General features: G+C 39.2%; 1 protein-coding gene across 2 annotated transcripts in view; it reads right to left on the minus strand.

Moving 5' to 3' along the window:
- Nucleotides 1–23,879, minus strand: part of TBCE (tubulin folding cofactor E) — a 123,411-nt gene that overhangs the window by 38,592 nt on the left and 60,940 nt on the right. For both annotated transcript variants that reach the window (XM_060286178.1, XM_030839455.3), the window contains exon 5: nt 4,187–4,271. In XM_060286178.1, the coding sequence (XP_060142161.1) occupies nt 4,187–4,271 (85 nt within the window). The remainder of the gene's footprint in view (nt 1–4,186; nt 4,272–23,879) is intronic.

Genomic DNA, 23,879 nt, shown 5'->3' on the forward strand with positions numbered 1-23,879 from the left:
AAAAGAAAAAAGCTCAGTTGATAAGCATCTTTTTGCACACTGCTTCTGAATGTCACAACTTCTATTTTGCCCTGATTCATGGGAAGCTTCCCAAAATGAAATATCTCTCTTCACCTCTTACAGAGATTCACCCTGCCTGTATCCTATCAGCACATTTAGTGATTTTTTAAAAAATTATCCTATCACTTTATACCTATACCAGAGTAGAGTGCCCTGTGCTATACAGTAGGTTCTCATTAGTTATCTCTTTTATACATAGTAGTGTATATATGTCAATCTCAATCTCCCAATCCATTCCACCCTCCAGGAGAATATTTTATACTGATGCATTAATGCTCATTTAAGAACCTCAGAAAGGGTGAGCTGTGACAGAGCGAGAGAGAGGCATAGACATATATACACTACCAAACGTAAGGTAGATAGCTAGTGGGAAGCAGCCGCGTAGCACAGGGATATCAGCTCGGTGCTTTGTGATGGCCTGGAGGGGTGGGATGGGGAGGTGGGAGGGAGGGAGACGCAAGAGGGAGGAGATATGGAAACGTGTATATGTATGGCTGATTCACTTTGTTGTAAAGCAGAAACTAACACACCATTGTAAAGTAATTATACCCCAATAAAGATGTTAAAAAAATAATAATAAAATAAAATAAAATGAAAAATAAAGTGTATTTTGGATCTGTAAAAAAAAAAAGAACCTCAGAACACTTTCCAACAATCTTATGACGCACACAGGATAAGTAAATCGAGGAGCTTCCATTTGTTAAGTTAGCCAGTGTTGTGGACATGGTTTGGACACCATGTCCCCTCTGATGCCAAGTATTAAACTCCATTCATGGTGCTGAAGAAAAGTAAGATTTTAACATTTCTTGCTCAAAAGAAAAGAGAAATCATGCAATTACTTAGAAAGGGAATATTTTCAATAAAAGCTGAGGGTAAAATACTGACCCGCACAGTTCAAAGAGTTTAGGGTACACCCTTTAGTTTAGGTTGAAAGAAAAGCGCTGGAAATCTAGGGATAAGGCAGAGAGAAATTCAAAGTTCATCACCTTAACTGAACCTCTCAACTCCCCAAAAGACAAGAGATGGAGAACAGAAGCACCTAGGAGAGACACATAACTGGTTCACAGGCATAAATTTGGGATAAACCTGTATACTACTACTGTAAACCGACAGTGTCACAAATATTAATTACAGGTAATTAATATATAACCAGGAGATTGCCATATTTACCTTAGGTTATTTAAGAGATCAGATTGAAACTAAAGAGTGACATGAAGTCCTCTGAACATGGGGGCCTTCCAAGGTAATCTGGTCCACTCCCTAAACTTCTTCTGTCGGTGTCACACCAACTATTCAAGAAAAAATTTTACCTTATTTTTAGAGAACTACACTAAAGAGGAGTTCATTCATAGCCAGGATTTGAGCTTGACTCCAGTGTTTCGTGCTCTACTCATAACCCACTTGGTCACCAATACCTGTCATAGCCATCTCAAAGAGTCAGCGTAACGAACAAATGTGATAACACGGAAACACTGAAAGCTAACTGTGAAGACAGTTCTTCTCTGGGTTAAAGCCCATCTTATATTCTTCTTGAAGGTCGTTGTTAAAACAGAGGTTAGACCTTTGCAAATGTTATTCTATTCTAAACTGAGAAGTCTCATGAGATCAACGTGAGCTGAAGTGGTTGGGGGAAAATACACAGGGAAGAATGTATGCCCTGAGCCGGGCCTTGAAAACCACCCTGTCTGTCCCCAGGTTCTGACCTCAAGCGGCAGGACCTAACCCTGACCGGCAGGGTGTCACCCCAGCAACCTGGGACGCTGGGGAGACTCAAGAAAGCAGCTCACCAAACACCTCACTCAACACACCCTAATATCCTGCATACATAGCAGAGGCCAGCAGACTAGCCTTCATAAGACATGTGCGCCAGAGCGCATAACTACCCTGTTATACTGTGTCTAACAGGCTCAGCCACTTGACAGTAACACGTGCTTCTGAAGAGGTGGGATCCGAATTTTGCTATCAATATGACAACTTCTGACCCATTTTCCTCCTTTAAAATGGGTATACCACCTTTTTGCCATTTACCTATTTCACAAGTATAAGATGGGAACATTCATGATCTGACAACTTTAAATTGCTTTGGTTTCATGAAAATAGCATCTAAGCATTAAAAAAAATGTGTACTGTGGTAAAATACGTATCGCTATTATGACTTTCCAAGTAAAATTTGAAATGTGAAAGAAGACTCCAATGAAGTTACTAAGAGATCTGAATTGGCTTAATAACAAGTACATGTGCTATATTCTGTTTTGTCTGATTTAGAGATTCTAAGATATTGGTATAATCTTTACTAGTTGAAGCCAAGTTCGACCTAATACCAATATAAGCATTAACAACTATAAAGGATAAGGTAATTCCTTTAGTCTAGACTAGTGGTTCTCCACCACAACAGAGCTAATGCTCCCTTGTATACTGCCCCCAAAACAACGCGAAATGGAATTACTAACCCATACAGGATTTCAAAGTCAACAAAATGTCATTTCATTGAAACAAAAGTGATTTATAATAACATAACATGTATTTCAACATGTAAATGCTCAGGCATGACTGTACTAGGAAACACAACAAAGCAAGGAAATGCTTATTCCAAGGGTAAGAACCTGAACACTAAGTCTGTGCCCATCAGCACTTCAGGGCAAATCCCAGCTCTGCCAGGACTGACACAAGTCTTCATTTTCCTACTCAGAGTAACCAAGACTGAAAATATCACCATATGCAGAGACCATGAAGGACACGTAACCATGGATGATTTGGGAGGTGCTGGGGCAGGCTCCTCAGGGAACGTTCCCTCACTGGAGGTTTTGTGAGGTCATGGTCCAGGGAGGTAAGGGATCAACAGGCCAAGCTAAGAGATTTCTATTTCAACACCTCTCTAAACACATAAATTGCTCCCTTCATACTCTATGACCTCTTGACAGATTCTGAGCTGGCCTCATGCCATGTCTGTCAGTACCGCTGGCCTCTAGGAACATGCCAATTCTTCTTCTATCCTGACTTCCCAAAACTACAGAATGCTCGACTAGGAAACTTATTTTGCTATTATCTGATTTTGACCTTCATTTTAGAGGTTAGTAAATGTAGTCTGATTTAAGGTCATAAAGATTGTTAAAAGCAAAGCTAGAGGCCTCTTGATTACCAGGCCAGGAGTGTGTTCACTGTACCACATTTAAAGAATGATAAGCTTAATAATAACAGATTCTTCCGAGAAACTGAAACTTAGGGAAAACAAACAACAACAAAAATTTGAAAGATAGACTGCCTGAAATTCCCCTCCATCCTTTTCAGAGCTTCACATAGTTTCTCTGAAATCAAGCAGGTAAAAATATTAGTAGATATGCACTATAATGTGTAATTCTTTTCATGATAAGAGCTTTATTTTATTTTATTTTTAAAATAAATTTATTTATTTTATTTATTTATTTTTGGCTGCGTTGGGTCTTCGTTGCTGCGTGAGGGCTTTCTCTAGTTGTGGCAAGCGGGGGCTACTCTTTGTTGTGGTGTGTGGGCTTCTCATTGCAGTGGCTTCTCTTGTTGTGGACCACGGGCTCTAGGAGCGTGGGCTTCAGTAGTTGTGGCACGCAAGCTCAGTAGTTGTGGCACACAGGCTTAGTTGCTCTACAGCATGTGGGCTCTTCCCAGACCAGGGCTTGAACCCGTGTCTCCTGCATTAGCAGGCAGATTCCTAACCACTGCACCACCAGGGAAGCCCAAGAGCTTTTTTTAAAATAGTGGCCTAGCATGCCACTGTTTGGATGTTCTGTATTTTGCTTAATCAACTGCTTTTATTGGATATCTAGGCTATTCCTCTTCTAGTATTCACTCAGTGGGTAGTAAATAGTTAATGAATCAATGAGAAATGTTTGGATCCATACAATTAAAAAAAAAACTGTCACAAAACAAAAACACAAAAAAGGACAAAGAAAGCAATCCCACTTGCAAGGTTAAGACTGAGAATTTTAAAAACAAGGAAAAAAACTCTACAAATAGAATTGTCTTTTTAGAATACACCAAATTCTACATTATAACTACCCTAACAGTCAAACATGTCTTCTTCTCCATCCCCCCTTATTCAGCTATTTAACATTCTCCTAGATAACCATGCCAATTCGCAATGGAAAATTACCTGCATTTAAAATACACAGTCCCTTCGTGGCTTCCATCATGCTTTCCCCTCTCAGGACTGTCCCATTCTACTCCTAACCAGAGTCCTGGAAGAACAAGAAAAACAAAATGAGCATTAAATTAGGACACAGGTGATGCTCCATTTTTCTGCAAGGAAACACAGTTTGCAATGGAAACCACAGCACACAGACACCACTGGGGGAGAAAGAAATGTCTTTAGGAAAAGACAAGTCAACCTCAGACTCAGAACTTAATCAGCAAATGCAATAGCAAGTTTGGTTCAAAAAGCCAACAAAAACCACAACTGCAGAAAACAACAGTAGCTCAAATTTACAGACAGAAAGTAGAATGGTGGTTGCCAGGAGCTAAGGGGAGGGGAGAATGGGGAGTTCTTGTTTAATGGGTACAGAGTTTCAGTTTTGCAAAATGAAGAGTCCTGGAGATGGATGGTGGTGATAACTATGACAATGTTACCGTACTTAATATCACTGAACTATACACTTAAAAGTGGTAAAATGGTAAGTTTAGTTATGTATAACTTACCACAATTAAAAATATATATATATATATACACACACACACATATATAAGATATCTCTTTCAAAGCACCAGAGAGCTAACAAGGCACTGAAGAATTACAAAATTCTTTTTTGTAATTGAATTTGTAATTGAATTACAAAATTCAATTACAAAATTGTAACTACAAAATTACAAAATCTGAGAGAAAAGGGAAACCCAGAGTTAAACGAAGTCTTAAAGCAAATTTTTCCCCTCAAGGCATCTGCTGATTCTGGTAGAAAAGGCTGAAAAGCTAAAATGCTGAACGAACAGGGCTTTGGCCAGAGCTTTTGAGGGACTAAGAGGTCAATAATGAAAATTACAGCCTCCCAAGGAAGATGGAGGTTGCAAGAAACTCTCTAGGTTTCGTACTGGAGCTTGAAATGCCTTGATTTTAAGAGTTAGGAAGGAACCAACTCTAAACAGACGAGCCCTTGAAGGGACTGAAGGTCAACTTCAAATAATCTCATTCCCAGATTTGTTTAAGTGATCTGGGATTGCCAGGGACCCTCGCCATCTGCCAGAGTTAACTTCAGTCCTCTCTGGAGGAAGCTAACACCATTGCAAAGCTCAAATTATAACTCTTCATAATCAATACCTGGCACTCAAACAGAAACAACCAAGCATAGAAAAAGATAAGCATCTATGACTGAAAACCAAGAAAAACAACAGCCAACAGCAGCAGATCCACTGGGCATCTGCATAACAGAGTTTTACGTATGTTTAATATTTTCAGGAAAACAAAAGATAAAATTGAGAACTTCAGCAGAAATATTTTTAAACTTTTTTCAAACCCTAAATGGAAATTCTGGAACTGAAAAATTCAATAATTCAAATTATAATTCAACGGATAGTTTTTTTACAATAGATTATACATAATTTTTTTAAAAAACAGGTGAGAAAAAAATATATACAGAACATAGCACAGTAATAAGTGATGAAAAACAGACTAGCATGTAAGAGACGTAGAGAATACAACGAAAAGGTCTACCATGTATATAGAACTGGAGCCCCCAAAAAGAGAGTAGGGAGAGATTGTGGAAAGAGCAATCTCTGAAGAAATAATGACTGAAACTATTACAAAACTAAAGAAAGGCATCAAGCCACACATTTAAGAAGGTCTAAGAAAAATAAACAGTACAAATGCAAGACAAACAAAAAACAACCACAAAAAAAAGAGAAAACAAAACAAAGCAAAACCAAACTCCACCAGTTGCCATATAACAAAGACAGAGAAAAATCTTAAAACAGCTCGGGGTGAGGGAGAGGAAACAGATTATCTCCAAAGGAAAACAACCAGAAATAGTTGACTGACTTCTCCATAGAAACAGTAAAAGCCAGAACGATAAATGAATAATATCTTCAAAATACTGGGGGAAAAAAAAAGTTAAAAACAAACAAACAAAAACACCCTGGCAATCTGGAACACTGTAATTGGTGAAAATATCCTTCAAAAAAGTAAGCAAGGGGCCCTGAATACCCAAAACAATCTTGAAAAACAGTAACAAAGTCAGAGGGCTTGTACTTTCCAATTTCAAAACTTGCTACAAAGCTACTGTAATCAAAAAAGTGTGTTACTGTCATAAGGCTCAGATCAAAGGAGTAGAGTTGAGAATCCAGAAATAAACCCATACATGGTCAACTGGTTTTTGACAGAAGTGTCAAGTCAACTCAACAGGAAAGAACAGTCTTTTCAACAAATGGTGCTGAGACAACTAGATACCCACATGCAAAAGAATGAATTTGGACACCCAACTCTCAAAATAGATTAAAAAAACCTCTTAGAAGAAAACTTTATTTCTAAGGATTTATTTCTAATCCTAAAACTTAAGGATAAATCTATAAAGCCATGGATTTGGCACTGGATTCTTAGATATGGCACCAAAAGATCAAGCAACAAAAGAAAAAAACATAAATTGGACTTCATAAAATTTAAACTTTTTTTTTTTTTTTTTTTGTGGTACGTGGGCCTCTCACAACAGTGGCCTCTCCCGTTGCGGAGCACAGGCTCCGGACATGCAGGCTCAGCGGCCATGCCTCAGGGGCCCAGCCGCTCTGTGGCATGTGGGATCCTCCTGGACCGGGGCACGAAACTATGTCCCCTGCATCGGCAGGCAGACTCTCAACCACTGCGCCACCAGGGAAGCCCAAAATTTAAACACTTTTGTACATCAAAGGCCATTAACAGAAATGGGTGAAAAATGTACCACTCTGGTGGGAGATGTTGATAATGGGAGAGGTTATGCATGTGTGGGGGCAGGAGGTATATGGGAAATCTCTGTACCTTCCACTCAACTTCCTTGTGAACCTAAAGCTATTCTAAAAAACAAAGTCTACTTTTAAAAGGTTAAAATGGTGTGTAATTGATAAAAATATCAGATCACTATGTTGCACACCTGAAACTAATATAATGTTTTAAGTCAACTATACTTCAATAAAAAGACTAAAATGGTAAATTTTATGTTACATATATTTTATAACAATTTTACAGTTTTAATGGAAAAAATGGGTAAAATGGCAAATTTTGTTTTATATATATGTAACCATAACTAAACAAAAATTTTTTTTAAGGCAACATAATGGCAACTTCAACAAAGAAATATCGACAAGGGTGATCTTCAAGGAAAAAGAAAATTATCCCAGAAGGAAGCCTGAGGATACAGAGGGGAATGAAGGACAACAAAATGGTAAATATATGGTAAGTCTAAATTAATACTGAAATACGAAATAACAGTAATATTATCTCTTTGGGTTTAAAATACACACAGATTGGGCTTCCCTGGTGGCGCAGTGGTTAAGAATCTGCCTGCCAATGCAGGGGACACAGGTACGAGCCCTGGTCTGGGAAGATCCCACATGTCACACAGCAACTACGCCCATGTGCCACAACTACTGAGCCTGCGCTCTAGAGACTGCGAGCCACAACTACTGAGCCCGTGTATCGGAACTACTGAAGCCCATGCGCCTACAGCCCGTGTTCCACAACAAGAGAAGCCACTGCAATGAGAAGCCCACGCACCACAACGAAGAGTAGCCCCTGCTTGCCGCAACTAGAGAAAGCCCATGCACAGTAACAAAGACCCAACACAGCCAAAAATAAAATAAATTAAAAAAAATTTTTTAGTAAGATAAAATACACAGATTAAAATATCCAACGTGTGGATAAGGAAGAAGGTAGGTGGAATTAATGTTCAAGAGTTCTAACTTCTTTGCATGAGTCCAGGAAGAGGTAAAATTACTAATTTTTATTAGGCTTTTATAATTCAAAGACGTATGTTTTATTTTAATCTCTAGGGTAACCACTAAATAATAAAAATGTATAAATACCAAATTAATAGAGGGAAATTTTAAACTAATCAATCCAGTGAAAGAAAAAAAAAGCAATAAAGAGCATAGGCAAGACAAATTAGAAAGTAAATAATTAGATGGTAGACATAAACCCAAATTACCAACAATTAAATAAAACCATAATGGACTAAATATTCTAGTTAAAAGCGAGCTTGCAAAAACTGTCCTCGGGATTTTGATAGGGATAGCCACTGAATCTGTAGATTGCTATGGGTAGTATTGACATTTTAATAATATTAACTCTTCAAATCCATGAACATGGGATGTCTTTCTATTTATTTATGTCTTCTTTAATTTCTTTCAACAGTGCATTATAGTTTTCATTGTACAAATCTTTTACCTCCTTGGTTAATTTTTAAGTATATCATTATTTTTGATGTGGTATAAACATACAATGCAGTATTATTCAGCCTTAAAAAGGAAGGAAATTTTAACACATGCTACAGCATGGATGAACCCTGAGGACATTATACTAAGTGAAGTCATCCAGTCACAAAAGGACAAATGCTGTATGATTCCATCTATATGAGGTACTTAGAGTAGTCAAATTCATGGAGACAGAAAGTAGAATGTAGTTGCCAGGGACTGGGGGAGGGGAGAATGGGAAACTAACGTGTAATGAGTATGAAGGTTCAGTTCGAGAAGATAAAAAAGGTTTTGGAGATGGATGACGATGGTGGTTGCACAATATGAATGTACCTAATGCCACTGAACAGTACACTTAAAAAATGTGAAAAATGTAACTTTTATGTTATGTGTATTTTACCACAACAAAAAATAAATAAAAATTTAAAAACTGAAATCAGAGTAGGTTCTCTCAACACAGTGGAATTCAGCTGGAAGTCAATAACACAGAACTCATTAGAAAAGCCTCATATATTTAGAAATTAAGGAATATCATTCCAAATTACCTTGCATCAAAAAAGAAAGCACAATGTCAATTAGAAAATCCTTTGAACCAAATCATAATGAAAACGCTACATGTCAAAATGTGGGGAATGCAGCTAAAGTTGCATTTTGAGAGAAACTTACAGACTTATATGTATACGTTAGGTTCAAGACGGAAAACAATCATCTGTCTCAAAATGTTAAGGGGAGAAAAACAAGTTAATTAAACCTACAGAAAGTAAAAGGAAGTAAATAATAAGGAGTGAAAATTAATAGGACAGGAAAATAAGTAAGACAGTTCTCTGCCCCAAAACATCTTAAAGTTTTCTAATAGGGACAGATGTGTAAACTAACAGTCATTATATTAAGAATCAGTCTTGGAGTAAAAGTAAATTCAGGTGTTATGGGAGCACCGATAAGAAGACAAGTTAATATTGCTGGGAGTAGTTATGGGAAAGACATACAGAGGTAGTAACACTTGAGGTCAGCCTTGAAGAGAAAATATGCCAGGTGAAGGCATAGTGTGAGATTTCATAATCTGTTTAGAGGACCTCAAAAAATCCTGAGTAGCGAGAGCTAAAAGTGTTGCCCAGAGGTTGCACAGGAGCACGTAGTTCAGGAGAAAAAACTAAAGGTGTTAAAAGAGATTGCGCCCAACTGTGTCAAAGAGGTTGCAACGTGGTAAAAGCTTTAACTTTATCCTGCTTCTCCAGAGAACCCTTTGTAATAAGCATAGAGAAAAGAAGACATACAGATGGCCAATAGGCACATAAAAAGATGCTCATCATCTAATTATTAGAGAAATGCAAATCAAAACTACAATGAGGTACCACCTCACACCAGTCACAATGGACACCATTAAAAAGGCTACAAATAATAAATGCTGGAAAGGGTGTGGAGAAAAGGGAACCCTCTTACACTGTTGGTGGGAATGTAAACTGGTTCAGCCACTATGGAGAACAGTATGGAGGTTCCTCAAAAAAACTAAAAATAGAGTTACCTTATGACCCAGCAATTCCACTCCTGGGCATATACCTGGATAAAACTATAATTCCAAAAGATACATGCACCCCAATGTGCACAGCAGCACTATTTACAAGAGCTAAGACATGGAAGCAACCTAGATGTCCATCAACAGATGAATGGAAAAAGAAGATATGGTACATATATACAATGGACTATTACTCAGTCATTAAAAAGAATGAAATAATGTCATTTGCAACAACATGGATAGACCTAGAAATTATCACACTAAGTGAAGTCAGACGGAGAAAGACAAATACCATATTATATCACTTATATGTGGAATCTAAAACATTGATATGACACAAATGAACATATCTACGAAACAGAAACAGACTCACAAACATAGAGAACAGACTTGTGGTTGCCAAGGGAGTGGGGGTAGGGAAAGACTGGGAGTTTGGGATTAGCAGATGCAAACTATTATATATAGAATGGATAAACAACAAAGTCCTACTATATAATACGGGGAACTATATTCAATATCCTGTGATGAACCATAATGGAAAAGAATATGAAAAAGAATATATATATGTATAACTGAATCACTTTACTGTATAGCAGAAATTAACACAACATTGTAAATCAACTATACTTCAATAAAATTTTTTTTAAAAAGCATGGAGAAACATGACCTCAATTTTAAAGGTAAAAACTGAAGCTTGGGGAAAATATGTGACTTGTTAAAGGGAAAACTCTGTTTCTTCCACTCATCTCACAACACTTCTGACACCAGATGTGTGGGTTTTTCCACACCAAGAGATTCTCCAGTTCTTGGTGGACGGGGTAGGGTGCTGCAATTCAACTCAATTCTGACACGGACTGCCTGGAGTTAGTGCAGACCCCTAGGTTAAGGGCTTAGTCCCACAAGATTGCCCCCGCTTGAGACGCCAGTCTCAGGTCCCAGGTTGTCACTTGTACTTCTCACCAACAGCCTATAAATCAGGGGTCTCCACATTCCTTCCTAAAAATTCCTAATTTGCTAGAACGGCTCAGAGAACTCAGGGAAACACTTACGCTTACCAGTTTATTATAACGGATATAATAAAGGAGGCAGATGAAGAGGTACATAGGGCAAGGTCCGGAAAAGTCCTGCGCGCAGGAGTCTCTCCCTGTGGAGTTTGGGGCACCACCCTCTCAGCATGTAGAAGGGCTCACCAACCTGGAAGCTCTCCAAATACATAGTTTAGGGATTTTCATGGAGACTTCATCATGTAGGCATGATTGATTACTAACTCTATCTCCAATCCTCTTCCCTCCCCAGAAGATAGGAATGAGACTGAAAGTTGCAGCCTCCTAATCATGCTGTGGTCTTTCTGGTGACTAGTCCCCAGTCTGATGCTATCTAGGGGATTTCATCAGTCTGGAGATTCCAAGGGCCTTAAATGCTCTTGTGTCAGGAACTGAGATCAAAGACCAAATATGAGAATGAAAGAGGCTCCTGGCATCCCCACACTCAGGAAATTAAATGGGTTTTAGGAGCTCTGTGTCAGGAACCTGATGCAGAGACCAATACCTATTTCTTATTGTCACAACTGCCAAAATAACACAGCCAAAAAGAACCAGATCCTGTACTAGCACACACACAATTCTTTTGTGTCCTAATCTACTTTTTCTTTTTTAAATTTATTTATTTTTGGCTGCGTTGGGTCTTCGTTGCTGTGCACAGGCTTTCTCTAGTTGCAGTGAGCAGGGGCTTGTCTTTGTTGCGGTGCACAGGCTTCTCATTGTGGTGGCTTCTCTTGTTGCAGAGCCCGGGCTCTGGGTGCACAGCCTCAGTAGTTGTAGCTCACGGGCTCTAGAGCACAGGCTCAGTAGTTGTGGCACAAGGGCTTAGTTGCTCCGTGACATGTGGGATCTTCCCAGACCAGGGCTCGAACCCGTGTCCCCCACATTGGCAGGCAGATTCTTAACCACTGCGCCACCAGGGAAGCCCTAATCCACTTTTTATCAAACAAATGCCTTTAGATAAGAAGTAAATACAGTAATGTTATTCATCATAAAAGCCATCAGAATGAGTTAAGTTGATGGCTATCACCAAGAAGAATGCACAACACAAGGCCATTCTTCCACAATACAAAGAACAAGTCACAACTCAAGCTAACACAGGTGGAAAAAGCAAGGCCAGCATTCAGTTGTGATGAGCTGTAACTCTGATGAAGAATAACTATTGTTTGGCAAGGTATTACCCAGGAGCCAGTGCATTAAAGACAGAGTAGCAAGCAGAGAAATCAGTGTAGTACATTTGAGAGAGCAGAGAGGAGTGGTAGCTGGGCAGGACTTCCTCATCAGTTAGCTCCCAAGAGTGTAAGATCCGGCTCTGCCTTCTACATGCCAGGGGTGATAAGACCTTGATTAGCCACAGTCTAGTAAATTCAAATGCACAAAAGATTGAAGCAGACATGAGAATATAAGCTTATTAATTTACAATGATAAATAAAACTGTCACACACAAGCCTAAATCTCTTGACTAACATGAGGACTCCATTCTCTTCCAGGACATCAAGACACATGAAAAACCAGTTGTAATCAGACCCAACCTCACTGAAATCACAAGATTTAAAAATAATGACTCCAACAGCCCAGCAGTCACACTCCTTGGTATTTACCTAAATGGGTTGAAACTTATGTCTACACAAAAGCCTGCACACAGATGTTTACAGAAGCTTTATTCATAATGGCCAAAACTTGGACACATGGACAAATATTCCATCTAGACAATGGAATATTATTTACTGCTAAAAAGAAATGAGCTCTCAAGACATGAAAAGACATGGAGGAAAATTCAATGCAGATTACTAAGTGAAAAAAGGCAATGTGAAAAGGCTACATATAGTAGGATTCCAACTCTATGAATTTCTGGAAAAGGCAAAACTATGGAGACAGTAAAAAGATCCATGATTACCACAGCTTAGGGGTGGAGAGAGGAATGAATAAGCAGAGCACAGGAGATTTCTAAGCCAGTGAACTATTCCATGTGATATTATAATAGTGGACAAACGTCACTGAACACTTGTCAAAACCCAAAGAATGTACGACAGCAAGAGTGAACTCTAATATAAGTGAGGGACTCTGGGTGATGGAGATGTGTCAGTTTAGGCTCATCCACTGTAACAGATGTACTGCTCTGGAGCTGGGTGTTGATAGCGGGGAGGCTGTGCTGTTGTGGGCACTCTCTGTACTTTCTGCTCACTTTTTCTGTGAATCTAAATTGCTCTAAAAAGTGGACTATTTAAAAATAATAATAACTCCATATATATGACCAATATATTCTACTCCTGTAAACATACTAGCACGAGAAGCCACACCATAACTCAGGAGATTGCTTGGTGAGCATGAAATACAAACTAAAATTCGATAAATGGAATATTTAATGGTGTTTGGTAAAAGTATCTACACCTGTCTATCTCATAAGGTCAGTAACCTTAACAGTGAGATAGGAATCATCTCAAGTCCAGTGGCTATAACTCCTGGATCCACCTCCACTCTAGGGCTGTGCCAGGGATACGGTCCCTTTGCCTTCCCTCTTCGAAGTCTAAGATGGGTACTGTCAACATCTGCCTTGGCGATTCTTTTGTCCTGACTTCCTCCTGATATAACTGACACTTGTTTTTTTGCTTTAAAGATATATGACTACACTCAAGTCATCCAAGTGAGAAATTCAGAGAACCTTCCACCTCCATTGAGTGATGTTGCTAATCTGATTCACTGTTGATCTTCACAAAATTACTCTCAGGGAGAGTACCAGCTTAGTGCCTCCAAATACTGTCCACAGCTCATAGCTGAAACAAAGTCAAAGTTTCAATCCTCCAACAGCTGGAATCACTTTACTACACGATTAGTCTAAAAAACCTTGGGGTCTTTGAAATTATGAAGTAGGTTATTTTTAACACTACCCTAGGCAGTCTTAGGAATATTCCAGTGCCTCCTGGAGGCGCTCTTGCTGTTCATCTGTAGATTGAGAATGTCCTTAAAAGATTTACAATAACATACAATTTTAAAAAACTTAAGGGGAGAGGGCTCCAATCAAGATGGTGGAGTAGCAGGATGTGGAACTCACCTCCTCCCACAAATACATCAAAAATACAACTACAGGGCTTCCCTGGTGGCGCAGTGGTTGAGAGTCCGCCTGCCAATGCAGGGGACGCGGGTTCATGCCCCAGTCCGGGAGGATCCCACATGCCGCGGAGCGGCTGGGCCCGTGAACCATGGCCGCTAAGCCTGCGCGTCCGGAGCCTGTGCTCCGCAATGGGAGAGGCCACAACAGTGAGAGGCCTGCGTACCACAAAAATAAAAATTAAAAAAAAAAAAACACAACTACAAACAGAACAATTCTCACAAAACACCTATTCTCACAAAACAATTCTCACAAAACACCTACAATTCTCACAAAACAATTTTCACAGAACAAGTAGAAGACCTCAAACACCTGAAAGGACAAGAAAGATCTCCATGTAACCAGATAAGATGATAGGGAAAAAATAAAAAAGAGGAAGTGGGATGGGACCTGCACCTCTAGGAGGGAGCTGAAAAAAAGAAAGGTTCCCTCACCCTGGGAAGCCCCATCACTGGAGGGGAGATCAGCCGGGACAGAAAAGGAGCTTCAGAGGCTCAGAGGAGAGTGCAACAACCAGTTTGCGGCAGGCAGACAACAGAGAGACCTACACAGATCATCTATGCCACAACCCTACGTCCCCCAGTCTGAGACGCGCATCTGCTGGTACCGGTGGTGGCTGGGTGCTGAAACTTGGGGTGTAGAGGACAAACCCGGGGAGAGGACTGGTGTTGGATGCGTGGAGAGAGCCTGAGGGACTGGAGTGTGGCACAGCCGCAAACGGGGGTGGTTGCGGAAGAAGCCTGGGCCCGCCATAGAAGCACAGCGCCACTGATCAGTGTCGCATGAAGGGACAGCCTCTGGCTCCATGCACAGGCCCCCTGCGGGCTTCGGGAGAGCACAGGCCATCCACTGCCTCGGCCGGCTCCTGCCTGGGCAAGCTCACTGGTCCCAGTGGCCACCCAGGCGGGCTCCCATGCCAACCACCACCTTGGCAGGCCCCAGAAGCAGATGCCAGCAGGTTGCCCATGCACAGAGGTGGACCTGAACGACAGCGGAGCACCAGGGGTTGCACGACTCAGGAAGCAGAGCTGAAATCTCTCCCTGCAGCTGCATGAGCTGCGGGTTTACGCCTCTGTCTTTGTAAATTCAGCGCCTTTGAGACATCTGAACGGACAATGGGTGCTCCCACAGCTGGGATGGGTATGGCCTTAGCAGCTGTGGGCTTTGTGGGCGCATGAAAAAGGGGACTGCGCCAGGACAGGGTCTAAGCTGCCTCTATAGCTCCCACTGCAGGTCCAGGTGCACAACTGCTGCAGTCCTGGGACCTGATTTCAGTGGGTCTGCGCTGCTTTGTGAAAACAATGCCTGAGAGGCACCAGGGCCAAATGCCAGCATACCCAAGGCTGAGGCAGGGCCAAGGGCAATGGCAACAAAGGTGTACTTTGTGAGCCTGCACAACAGGTGAAAGGTGACATGACAGAGAAAACTCACCAGTGAAAAGCTCTGGGGAATTCCCTGGTGGTGCAGTGGTTAAGAGTCCACCTGCCAGGGGCTTCCCTGGTGGCACACTGTTTAAGGATCTGCCTGCAAATGCAGGGAACACGGGTTTGAGCCCTGGTCCGAGAAGATCCCACATGCTGTGGAGCAACTAGGCCTGTGTGCCACAACTACTGAGCCTGCACTCTAGAGCCCATGCTCCACAACAACAGAAGCCACTGCAATGAGAAGCCCACACACCGCAACGAAAAGTAGCCCCCACTCGCCACGACTAGAGAAAGCTCGCACGCAGCAATGAAGACCCAGCGCCGCCAAAAATAAATAAATAAAATTAAATAATTAATTTTTTTTAAAAGAAGAAAAGAAAACCTCCAGCAGAGGAACACTCAGTGGCTCCTCTCCCAGTGGGAGCACTCCAATCCCACCTACCTCGCACTGTAGCTCAGAAACACAGCTCAGAAATGGATCTGAGGGCTTCTACTCCAAAAACTAGGGAGTAGACCCTGCCCCTGAAAGGGCAGTGACAGCCACAGAGGAAAGAGAAGGCCCCACTCAATATCCAGGGCAGGCTCTGATCACCACAACACCAGTCATACTACCTATCAATGGGATAATGCCAGCATACACTGAGAAAAGAGGTGGCAGACACCCATACTAAAAACAACCCTCAAACCATAAATATCAAGCCCATGCAGGCTACACAGAGATGCTCTCACATAAAAATAGCCTCCGTGACTAACAGTCTCCTCTAATAGTCTCCTATTTTTATTATCCACTCACATCAATGGACAGATCCTCTAGATAAAAAAATCAACAAGACAACAGAGATTCTAAATGATACAATGAAACAGTTAGACTCAATTGATATTTTGAGGGCATTACATCCAAAAACAAAACCAAAAAAAACAGAATACACATTCTTTTCAAGCACGGAACATTCTCTAGAATTGACCACATAATAGGGCACAAAACAAGCCTCAACAAATACAAGAGTACAGAAATTATCTCAAGCATCTTCTCTGACCACAATGGCATGAAACTAGAAATCAACCACAGGGAAAGATATGAAAAAAAAAAAGATTACGTGGAAACTAAACAACATGCTATTAAAAAACCAATGCGTCAACAAGGAAATTTTAAAAATTTAGGACTTCCCTGGTGGTCCAGTGGCTAAGGCTCCATGCTCCGAGTGCAGGGGGCCTGGGTTCAACCCCTGGTTGGGGAACTAGAGCTCTTATGCCACAACTAAAGAGTTCGCATGCCGGAACTAAAGATCCTGCACGCAGCAACAAAGACCCCATGTGCTGCAACTAAGACCCAGCACAGCCAAATAAATAAATATATATTTTTAAAAACATACTAAAAAAATTTAAAATACCTTGAGACAAATGACAATGAAAACAAAATCATATAAAATCTATGGGATGCAGCCAAAGCAGTTCTTAGAGGGAAGTTCATAGCAATAGAGGCCTTCCTGAAAAAACAAGAAAAATCTAAAATAACCTAAAATACCACCCAAAAACAATTAGAAAAAGAAAAATAAACAAAACCTAAAGTCAGGAGAAGGAAGGAAATAATAGAGATAAGGGAGGAAATAAATAAAATAGAGATTAAAAAGCAATAGAAAAAAGTCAATAAAACCAAGAGCTTTTTCTTTGAAAAGGTAAACAAAATTGATAAGCCTCTGGCTAGGCTCACCAAAAAGAAAAGAAAGAACCCAAATTAAATAAAGAAATAAAAAAGGAGAAATCTCAACCAATACCACAGAAATACAAAAAAAACATAAGGAATACTATGAACAATTATATGCTAACAAATTTAACAACCTGTAAGAAATGGACAACTTTCTAGAAACATACAGCCCACCAAAACTGAATCAAGAAAAAAATAGATAATTTGGACAGATCGATCACTAGAAGTGAAATATAATCTGTAGTTTAAAAACAACTCCCGGGCTTCCCTGGTGGTGCAGTGGTTGAGAGTCCGCCTGCCAATGTGGGGAACACGGGTTCATGCCCCGATCCGGGAGGGTCCCACATGCCGCGGAGTGGCTGCGCCCGTGGGCTGTGGCCAATGGGCCTGCGCGTCCGGAGCCTGTGCTCCGTGGTGGGAGAGGCCACAGCGGTGACAGGCCCGCATACCACAAAAAAAACAAAAAACAAACAAAAAATCAAACAAAAAATAACTCCCAACAATCAAAAGTCCAGGACCAGATGGCTTCAAAGGAGAATTCTACCAAACATGCAAAGAAAAATTTATACCGATCCTTCTCAAACTCTTCCAAAAGACTGAAGAGGAGGGAACACTCCCGAAGACATTCTATGAAGCCACCATCACCCTGATACCAAAATCAGACAAAGATACCACCACAAAAGAAAATTACAGGTCAATATCTTTGATGAACATAGATGCAAAAATTCTCAACAAAATATTAGCAAACTGAATCCAACAACACATAAAAAAGATCATACACCATGACCAAGCGGGATTCATCCCAAGTTCACAAGGATGGTTCAACATACACAAATCAATCAATGTAATACACCACATTAACAAAAGTCAAAAACCACATGGTCACCTCAATAGGTGCAGAAAAAGCATTTGACAATATTCAACATCGATTTATGATCAAAACTCTTACCAAAGTGGATACAGGGGGACATATCTCTACATAATAAAAGCCATTTATGAAAACCCACCACAGCCATTATAATACTCAATGGTGAAAAGCTGAAAGCCTTCCTGCTAAAATCTGGAACAAGACAAGGATGCCCACTCTCACCACTTCTATTCAACATGGTATTGGAAGTCCTAGCCACAGCAATCAGACAAAAAAAAGAAATAAAAGGTATCCAAATTGGAAGTGAAGAGGTAAAATTGTCACTATATGGAAAAATGACATATTATATATAAAAACCCTAAGGACTCTACACAAAAAATACTAGATCTAATAAATGAATTCAGCAAAGCAGCAGGATACAAGATTAACATACAGAAATCAGTTGCATTTCTTAACACTAACAATGAAATATCAGAAAGGGAATGTAAACAAGAAATCCCTTTTAAAATGGCATCAAAAAAAAAAAAAAAAAAAAAAAAACCTTAGGAATAAACCTCACCAAGGAGGTGAAAGACTTACGTGCTGAGAACTATCAATACAAAACATTAATAAAGGAAGCTAAAGATGACTCAAAGAAATGGAAAGATAACCCATGCTCTTGTATTGGAAAAATAAATACTGTTAAAATGGCCATACTACCCAAAGCAACCCACAGATTTAATGCAATACCTATCAAAATACCCATAACATTTTTCACAGAACTAAAACAAATAATCCTTAAATTTATATGGAACCATAAAAGACCCAGAATTACCAAAGTAATCCTGAGGGAAAAGGAACAAAGCAGGAGGCATAACCCTCCCAGACTTCAGACAATACTACAAAGCTACAGTAATCCAAACGGCATGGTACTTGTACAGAAACAGACATACGGATCAATGGAACAGAATAGAGTCCAGAAATAAACCAACACACCTATGGATGATTAATCTTCAAAAAGGAGGCAAGAATATACAATGGGGAAAAGACAGCCTTTCCCATCAAGTGGTGCTGGAAAAGTTGGACAGCCACATGTAAATCAGTGCAGCTAGAAAACATTCCTACTACCAAACACAAAAGTAAACACAAAATGGCTTAAAGACTTAAATATTAAGACAAGACACCATAAAACTCCTAGAAGAAAACACAGGCAAAACATTCTCTGACATAAATCATACCAATGTTTTCTTAGGTCAGTCTCCCAAAGTGATAGAAATAAAAGTAAAAATAAAAAAATGGGACCTAATCAAACTTATAAGCTTTTGCACAGCAAAGGAAACCATAAACAAAATGAAAAAACAACCCACAGAATGGGAGAAAATATTGCAACTGATGCAACTAACAAGGGCTTAATTTCCAAAATATACAAACAGCTCCTACAATTCAATAACAAAAAAACAAACAACCCAACAGAAAAATGTACCGAAAACCTAAATAGACATTTATCCAAAGAAGACATATAGATGGCCTACAGGCACATGAAAGGATGCTCATCATCGCTACTTATTAGAGAAATTCAAATCAAAACAGCAATGAGGTACTACCTCACACCAGTCAAAAATGGCCATAATTTAAAAGTCTACAAATAATAAATGCTGGAGAAGCTGTGGAGAAAAGGGAAACCTCTTACACTGTTGGTGGGAACATAAACTGGTACAGCCACTATGGAAAACAGTATGGAGGTTCCTCAAAAAACTAAACATAGAGTTACCATATGACCCAGCAATCCCACTCCTGGGCATATACCCAGAAAAAATTATAATTCAAAAAGATACATGCACCCCCTAGGTTCATAGCAGCACTATTCCAAGACATGAAAACAACCTAAATGTCCATCGACAGATGAATGGATAAAGAAGATGTAGTGTGTGTGTGTGTGTGTGTGTGTGTGTATATATATATATATACATATAGGAATATTACTCAGCCATTAAAAAGAATGAAATAATGACATCTGCAGCAACACGGACGAACCTAGAGATTATCATACTAAGTGAAGTAAGTCAAAAAAAGAAAAATACCATATATCATTTATATGTGGAAGCTACAATATGATACAAATGAACATATCTACAAAACAAAAACAGATTCACAGATGTAGAGAACAGACTTGTGGTTGCCAAGGGGGAGGGGGCTGGGGAAGGGAAGGACTGGGAGTTAGGGATTAGCAGTTGCAAACTGTTGTATATAGGATGGATAAACAACAAGGTCCTACTGTACAGCACAAGGAATTATGTTCAATATCCTATTATAAACCATAGTGGAAAAGAATATGTATATACATATGTATAACTGAGTCACTTTGCTATAAAGCAGAAATTAACATTGTAAATCAACTATACTTCAATAAAAAATTGTTTTTAATTCAGGGGAAAGATAACTGAGTACTGAAAGATCACAAGCCACTAACAACAACAAAAAAAGTGGGAGGTGGAATATAAGAAGCATTAAAAGAGAACAGAAGAGAATAATTGAAAAAGTAGCAGTGAAGTATAAAACATAGCTTTGAGCATCCTTGCAGCAAGAAGAAAAAGATGCAATTCTCTTTTTTCAGTAATAAAACCACCTCAGTTTTTTCTCTTTCCCTGAGCTAACAGTAATTTGTCAAAAGAATATATAAGGGGCATCAAGTAAGATAATGAAGAACATATCACACTTGATAGCATCTTTATAACACATTCACTGGTATTTCAGAAGTGACTATTTCTTAAGTCAGGCCTCAGCTGAAGCCCAGGACAAAAAGCTTAGTTTTGTAAAGGCAGTTATACTGAGGGCTCAGATGGTTTTATTTTGCTTCCTGGTGACTTCCTGCTGCAACCTAAGTAATAAAAACTTAGCCTTTCTCAAACTGTGACATCAGAATCATCTAGGGAGCACATTTAAAATGACGAGTCCTGGACCATAACTCCAACCTACTGAATTAGAATCTCTGTATGTCCAACCTGAGAATTCATATTTCTAACAAGCACCCCAGGCACACTTCATCGGACTCCCCTTCCTAGACATGTTACCTCAGCTGGGCTTTCTACCTTTAAATGACAGTAATTCCAAACTGAAGTCACTTATAATAAACTAAACAACAGGTATTCTATTTGGCTATCCCTAGTTCTACAGCACACGGTTGATAAGGGTTATGGTTTAATCTGATAATTAAAGACCACATTTTCTGGCCTTGAGGGCCAGGAATTATAGATATTTATATTTACTATATTTATGACTATAAATTATGCTCTAACAAAAAACAATATATCATGATGATTTTCCTATAGACGGGAATTAAGTATTCTAAGAAAGGAGTATTTTTTTCTAATTCACAGTAATAACAACAATAGCAAAAACAATAATCTCTAACTTAAAAGGTTCTTACTTCCTGTCAGGCACAGTTCTAAGTGCTTTATATGTATTAATTCACTGAATCCTCCTAACAATCCTTTGAGGTGGAACAATTTGCAAGCTTGTGGGCTACACAAATACCACTAACTTACAGGAGCAAGAATTCTCTCTGAGGAAGCAACCTCCTATCTGTTCAAAGCCTCAAACCAGTACACACTTGAGTACCAAATTTTCTGCATCTATAAGGTATGGAAGAGGTGACCTGGAGCCTAAAATACTTTAACTTAGAAACTACCAAATGCCTATTTCTCCTTTAATAAAATCTGCTACAAATTTTAAGAAGGGCTATATCCCAGTAATAAGTTATAAAATACATCTTGAAATAACAAGTGCATTACCTAATTAGTTACACTAGTTACAGTATTTTTATTTGAATACTATTATGTGTCTGTCAAAGACAATGACTTTGCTTTCGACATAATGTTTAAATGTTCTTCTAGACTGCAGTTAGTCAATAGGTTTAGCTGTTTCTTCCATCCACTCCCAGAACATGAAAACATATCATGTCATCACATTTAAACACATATTCCTCTTTCTATTTCCTCTGGTAGGAAGACAAAAGCATGATTCATCCAAAAGTTGTACCAAAATGCTCCAAAAAGAGCACTTTATACATATTTCATGTATCAAATAAATCATGTAAACTCTGATTCTCAATGGTATTATTTCAATAAAGTCTATGAAAAAAAGAACATTAAAAACTTTGGAATAACAACAGCAACAAAACAACACTGATGAAGTACAACTGACAAATGTTATTTTTAAAAATACCTTGGGCCATATAACCTAGCTCATAAATAATGTCAACAGCCTACATACAGTACTGTCAAAATGTTACAAAAGTCATAAAATGTTAAATAAACAACTTTCCTCTTTGGGGAGAAAAGAAGTGTAACAATAGTAAAGATTAGATATAAATTTTCTTTACATGGGATACCAAGAAACCCATATCTAATGTTAATCAAGAAAAAAGCCAGTGCAGAATTTTTGTGGCATAAACAGAAGATTAAAAGACCTATAACTGCTGTATCAAAACCTCACGGTAACTGCAAACCAAAAATCTACTACTACCACACACACACACACACACACACACACACACACACACACACACACAAAGAAAAAGCAATCCAAACACAACACTAAAGACAGTCATCAAATCAAAAGAGAACAAAAGAGTAAGGAAAGAAAAAAGACCTACAAAAACAAATCCAAAACAATTAACAAGCTGGCAATAAGAACATACATATGGGTAATTACCTTAAATGTAAATGGATTAAATGCTCCAACCAAAAGACACAGACTGGCTGAAGGGATATAAAAACAAGACCCATATATATGCTGTCTACAAGAGACCCACTTCAGATCTAGGGACACATACAGACTGAAAGTGAGGGGATGGAAAAGGTTATTCCATGCAAATGGAAATCAAAAGAAAGCTGGAGTAGCAATACTTGTATCAAACAAAATAAACTTTAAAACAAAGACTGTTACAAGAGACAAAGAAGGATACTACATAATGATCAAGGGATCAATCCAAGAAGAAGATATAACAACTGTAAATATGTACGCACTGAACATAGGAGCAAATATATAAGGCAAATGCCACCAGCCATAAAAGAAGAAATCGACAGTAACATGATAATAGTGGTGGAATTTAACACCCCACTTTCATCAATGGACAGACCATCCAGACAGCTAATCAGTAAGAAAACACAGGCCTTAAATGACACATCAGACCAGATGGATTTTTTTGATGTTTACAGAGCATTTCATCAGATAGCAGCAGAATACACATTCTTTTCAAGTGCACATGGAATATTCTCCAGGATAGATCACATGCTGGGCCACAAAGCGAGCCTCGGTATATTTAAGAAAACTGAAATCATTTCAAGCATCTTTTCCGACCACAACAGTAGGAGATTACAATTCAACTACAAGAAAAAAATTGTAAAAAACAAAAACACATGGAGGCTAAACAATATGCTACTAAACAACCAATGGATCACTGAAGAAATCAAAGGGGAAATCAGAAAATACCTAGAGACAAATGAAAACAAAAACGCGACAATCCAAAACCTATGGGATGCAGAAAACCCAGTTCTAAGAGGGAAGTTTGTAGCAGTACAATCTTACTTCAGAAAACAAGAAATATCCCAAATAAACAACCTAACCTTACACCTAAAGCAACTAGAGAAAGAAGAAACAAAACCTAAAGTTAGTAGAAGTAAAGAAATCATAAAGATCAGAGCAGAGGGACTTCCCTGGTGGTGCAGTGGTTGAGAATCCACCTGCCAGCGCAGGGGACACGGGTTCGATCCCTGGTCTGGG

The sequence above is a fragment of the Globicephala melas genome, chromosome 16, assembly GCF_963455315.2.
Source record: "Globicephala melas chromosome 16, mGloMel1.2, whole genome shotgun sequence".
In the NCBI taxonomy this organism is placed as follows: domain Eukaryota; kingdom Metazoa; phylum Chordata; class Mammalia; order Artiodactyla; family Delphinidae; genus Globicephala; species Globicephala melas.